This window comes from Labrus bergylta, chromosome 21, assembly GCF_963930695.1.
Source record: "Labrus bergylta chromosome 21, fLabBer1.1, whole genome shotgun sequence".
NCBI classification, from domain to species: domain Eukaryota; kingdom Metazoa; phylum Chordata; class Actinopteri; order Labriformes; family Labridae; genus Labrus; species Labrus bergylta.
In genome coordinates, this window is record NC_089215.1 from 21,295,841 (window position 1) to 21,300,840 (window position 5,000).

The following is a 5,000-nucleotide window of genomic DNA, read 5'->3' on the forward strand; positions in this document are numbered from 1 at the left end:
ACTACTTGATTCTTACTGCAATTGTGCCAAAACTATTTTGTCTAATGGTTTGCAGAATATTGCAAGGGGCCCCTACATAATGAATGCTATAAAATAGGCCCCCTTGTGTTTGATGGACAAATTCAACATGTCGAGGTTTTTCCAATTAAACTTGTGAATTTCTGGGATTTTTGCATGGAAATCAGCCTATTATATTCAGAAAGCCGACTAGAAACATACAACAGTTAGCTCTGAGCTAGCAATTTGATTAGACATGCCGATATCAAGTGCTGATAAAGCCGACTGTACAGGAAATCAGCATAGGGCCTTTAACTGTATAATAATAATAAATTAGATTTAAATAGCACTTTTCTAAATACTCAAAGATGCTTTGACAGGAAAAAAACAAAAAGCAAAGCAAAAACTAAGAGAACAATAGAACATAGAAGTAGTGTCGAGGGAAGAGGATGAGAGTCAGTGATGAAGAGGTGAGTTTTGAGGGATGTCTTGAAGGAGGTGAGTGTGGGGGAGTTTCTGATGTTTTTAGGGAGTTTCAGAGGGTGGGCGCTGCAATGGAGAAGGCCCTGTCCCCCCAGAACCAAAGGTTGGTCCTGCAGTGGGGGGGGGACAACTTGGTTAATTATGCAGAGCAGACGTCCATTTTCTTAATGTTTAGACAGGAGTAGAAAAAGTTTGGGTTGTCTGGTAAGAGTCCACTTACAGTCAAAGTGTAAAACTCCTTGTGTTGTTGGTTAAATTAAATCAAATGAATAATCTCTTGCTTGCAACTGTTAAGGACTACATGCTGCTTGTGGTTTAAAAATGATATCACACTGAAGGTCGTGCTGTTGGCCTGGATTTAAACACAGCCGTGTTGCAATTCAGTATAACATCACTCACACTTATAATGCTTCATTCTTTTCTTTTTTTATGCACCCAACAATTCTGACCTGCTGTTGTTTTCATTTGAATCTTTCAACACATTATTTGTTTCCTGTTTCATATTTTGTGAGAAACTGTTGGAATGTGAAACTTTGTATTTAACCGTTTTTCAGTTATTTGAGAAATACAGCCTGTGGCAGAAGCTGTTTCTGTCTTTTTTTGGAGGTTATCTCTTTAGACCCATCTTGCTGTCAATCAAGAAACCCTCTTACACACACACACACATGCAGTTACAAGCACACACCTACCTGAAAGGGACAGATAACTAAGTCAAGCTCATTCTTTGACCACAAACGGTTAACAGTCGAAAGAGGACATGATGCATGTGGATGCGCACATTTTTTGTGTGTGTGTCTGATCAGGAAGGGGGCCGTTGGAGATCGGTTGGCCCAGAAGGGGCCCTGAGGGTGGAGCTGCGGTCAAAAGGGGAGGGGGCTACGTGGAGGGAGAGGATGGCGGAAAGTAGGGTAAGTTTCAGTCTGTGTGTGTGTGTGTGTGTGTGTGTGTGTGTGTGTGTGTGTGTGTGTGTGTGTGTGTGTGTGTGTAAAGGGGGGAGTATACGCTCATGAAACTTAAAACTCACACTTAAAAGAGAGTAGGGGGCTGAAAGATGATTGAGTGAATGTGAGGGAATACATTTTTTTTTTACTCCATCAGAATTGTTTGTGTTTGTTCCTTTGTTTACAGGTTAGGTGAGAGGGAAACAAAATATTAGGTTTTGGTCTTGCACTAGTTTTTAAAAGCAATGCGCTACTCTAACATACAGAGGCAGGAGAAGGTTGTGTGTGTGTGTGTGTGTGTGTGTGTGTGTGTGTGTGTGTGTTTCTATAAGTAGCATCATCTGAGGCGTCACTGCTGCGTGTGTTTGGCCTCAGCTCAGCGTCGGTTAAACCACTTAATGGCTCCATCTCGATCTAATCCCAAACCAAGACCCAGGATTAACCAGGGAACCAAGCACTTTGCGCTGCATCCTGCATGTGTGTGTGTGTGTGTGTGTGTGTGTGTGTGTATGTTTCTTACCTTCATGTGAATGTGGGAACCAGATAGGAGAAGCCCTCGAATGGGGTCCAGCCCTGTAAGAGGGGGAGGAGGGGGAGGCAGCAGGTCCCGAGGGGTGAGCAGGGTGGGAGGGCGGGGACCCCAGACTGCTGGCCAGGAAGGAACCCATGAAGGAAGCACCTGAGGGAGACAGAGGCCCGGGGGTTAGGGGGGGTTACAGATAGACTTTAGTCTTAGAAAGGGGGTGTCTAGTGAAGCAACACCACAGAAGAAGAAAGGAGACACTTTGATAGATGATAAATCTAGAAAGGACACACTAATAGCCAAAAAAAAAAGAAGCTTTATATGTTCTATTATAGATCTTCTATATGTCTCACTTTTCACACACATCCTTCTCTATGTCTTTGATTTTTTACAATTGTAAAGATATTTGTGTCAGTCGTTTCATGCAGACACGTCATTGAGAAAACCATAAAGCGCCAAACATTTTTATTTTCAACTTCAAAATATAATTAAAAGAAGCAATAAAGCAGATTTTTCCGTCCACATAAAGACAACTTCAAATGTTATTCACAATTGTCCCTTAATAGTAACATAAATCCATGCCAGAAGTGAGACACATTGGATCTGGAAGGTTTCATACAACTAGTGCTGCAAAAGTATAACTGCATGACCTGCCCTGGAGAATCCCATTAAACTTTATTCACCTGTGACTGAATTCTGATCATATATTCTCCTCAAGTGTGACACACACACCAGTTTTTTCATGCTTTAAGTTATGATCCGGAAAGAGGTTGAAGGGGATCTGACTCTGTATAGACTTGGTCCTGAGTCTCGAGACTAACAAGCAACTTGTATCTGAACGCTCAAATGTGAAATCATCTTTTTTGTCTGCGTCTGCTGACATTATTTTGGTGCTGCTGTTAGCCGGCAATGTGGTGTATTGATAACCAAGATAGTTTAATGTCAAAGTTAATGTGGAGCCAGTTTTAGTTCAATGTTAAAGGGCTCTAATGTACTGTGTAATCTAGAGCAGCAGTATTAGTAGTAGTGTACAATCATTGCTTTAAGTCCCTTTGGTTGTTTTGTGTGAGATGAAATGTAGCCCCCTCAGTTGTTTAAGTAAACACATTGTTAGTGCAGAGGGGGGGCCACAGTAAAAGAAGGGAGCTCAAGCCCCAAAAAAAACCTGGATAGTCCAGTATAAACGTTGAAGTAGGCTCAACCTCTGCATCCCCTGCAACATGTAACATTCACTTCATCAAGTCCATGTTCCCGCTAGATGGTCATATGATATGAACATAAACATCATATTTTCACATCGATTAACATCACAAACAATGTAGAGGAAAACAAAATCAGTGCTTTCCACAGTGTATCTGAAAAGCCCTCAAAGTCATGTCTCTATTGACCCTGTGGAGTTTGTGGGTTGTTGCCCCTAATGTTTCAGGACAGGATTGTTGTTGCTGCTTTACTGGACTTGTGATTCCACAGAAACAATGGTTTAAGTCACTAATGCTAACCGTTGTATTCAAGGGTTATATGGAGATCCATGGTTCAGTTTCACTTAACGCCCACAACTTTAACTGCAAGCCTAGCATTAAATTGTTGGCCGTGAAAACTGGTAGTCACTCAGGCCCTTGCCCACATCTATGGCTACTCATCCTTTCAATCCTCATTCAACTCGAGGACTCGATGTATTCATTATCCTCTTTACCAAAAACACACCTGAAGACCTGAAGACCTGTGTGTCAGGCAAAGATGACTATTTTATTAGGACACTCGGGTCAGGATCATTTTAAGACATCCCGTCAATGATGTTTCCAGGAACTGTCCTTTCAGACGAGCACCTCACAGCGGGAAATTGTCTTTGTCAGACGCACAAAAATTCAAAGTTTTCCATCTTTTATGTCCAACTTCAAACTCTCTGGATTGCATGTGTAAGTGTAAGCTTTTTTTTTTTTTTTTACCAGACACAAAGCTTCACAACAGATGCTAAATCTAAATTTTCTTGACCAGTCTTGAAAAGGGGAAGACAACAGCAGATGTGCAGCATCTTTGCTTTATTCTCAGCACACTTTTGTCCTTTAACAATTTAATCTGCTATTGGTCACACACGAGCAAAAGAAGACTAAACAGATTTTACAAGTCAGGAGTTATTCTTTAACTCAGAGCAAGCAGAGATGTTCAGTGACATCCCGGGCGTACACACACTGTACAGTTTGGCTCTGCTCAAATGTTTCTCCACTTATCAGCGTGCTCTCATTTAGCGGAACAACCTGAACAGTTGTAGGGGAAGGAGGAAACAAATCCACGGGGAGCCAGGTAATTAGTCACTGGATGGAGGGAGAGAGAGAGAGAGAGAGAGGGAGAGAGGTGGTGGGTTGAGTTGTTCCCTATAAATGCCGCCTCACATCAGAGACAATTACCGCAACCACAACAGTCCATATTTGACACACACACACACACACACACACACATATGTACAGTACCTTCACCTCAACCACGACCCGACGCCCTGACAACCACAACCACAAGTCCCTTCTACTGTCTGCCAATCTGTCACACACACACACACACACACAAGTAGCAAGGAGATGGAGCAGGGGGTGCGTGTTCAAAGACGAGGCAGAAAGAGTGTGTGTGTGTGTGTGTGTGTGTGTGTGTGTGTGTGTGTGTGTGTGTGTGTGTGTGTTTATACAGCTGCATCAAAAAGACGAGATCTCTCAATCTTCTGCTTTTGATATTTTCACTTTCTGCAGTCATAATAAATTTTGAGGAAGTAAAAAAAAAAAAAAAAAAGTCCAGAACGTTCCCTTCCAGACATTTATTTTCTCTCTCTTCTCTCAGACAGGATATTTTTACAGTGTTTTTTCTTTCTTTCTTTTTTTTTTTTACTGTAAATCCTCTCCTCCTGTACGACGATGGATCAGTGGCCTTTCAGCCAGTCATAATAAAACACAGCTCATATAAGACTCAGGCTGGTTTCACAAGCCCCCTCTGGCAGTGCAGAGTCTCAAACACACACACACACACACACACACACACACACACACACATACACCCACACGTCAAAGACA

General features: G+C 42.1%; 1 protein-coding gene across 2 annotated transcripts in view; it reads right to left on the reverse strand.

Annotated features, from left to right (window-relative positions):
• bahcc1b (BAH domain and coiled-coil containing 1b) overlaps nucleotides 1-5,000 on the reverse strand; it is a 72,478-nt gene that overhangs the window by 36,935 nt on the left and 30,543 nt on the right. For both annotated transcript variants that reach the window (XM_065949975.1, XM_065949974.1), the window contains exon 3: nucleotides 1,942-2,100. In XM_065949975.1, coding sequence (XP_065806047.1) covers nucleotides 1,942-2,100 — 159 coding nt within the window. The remainder of the gene's footprint in view (nucleotides 1-1,941; nucleotides 2,101-5,000) is intronic.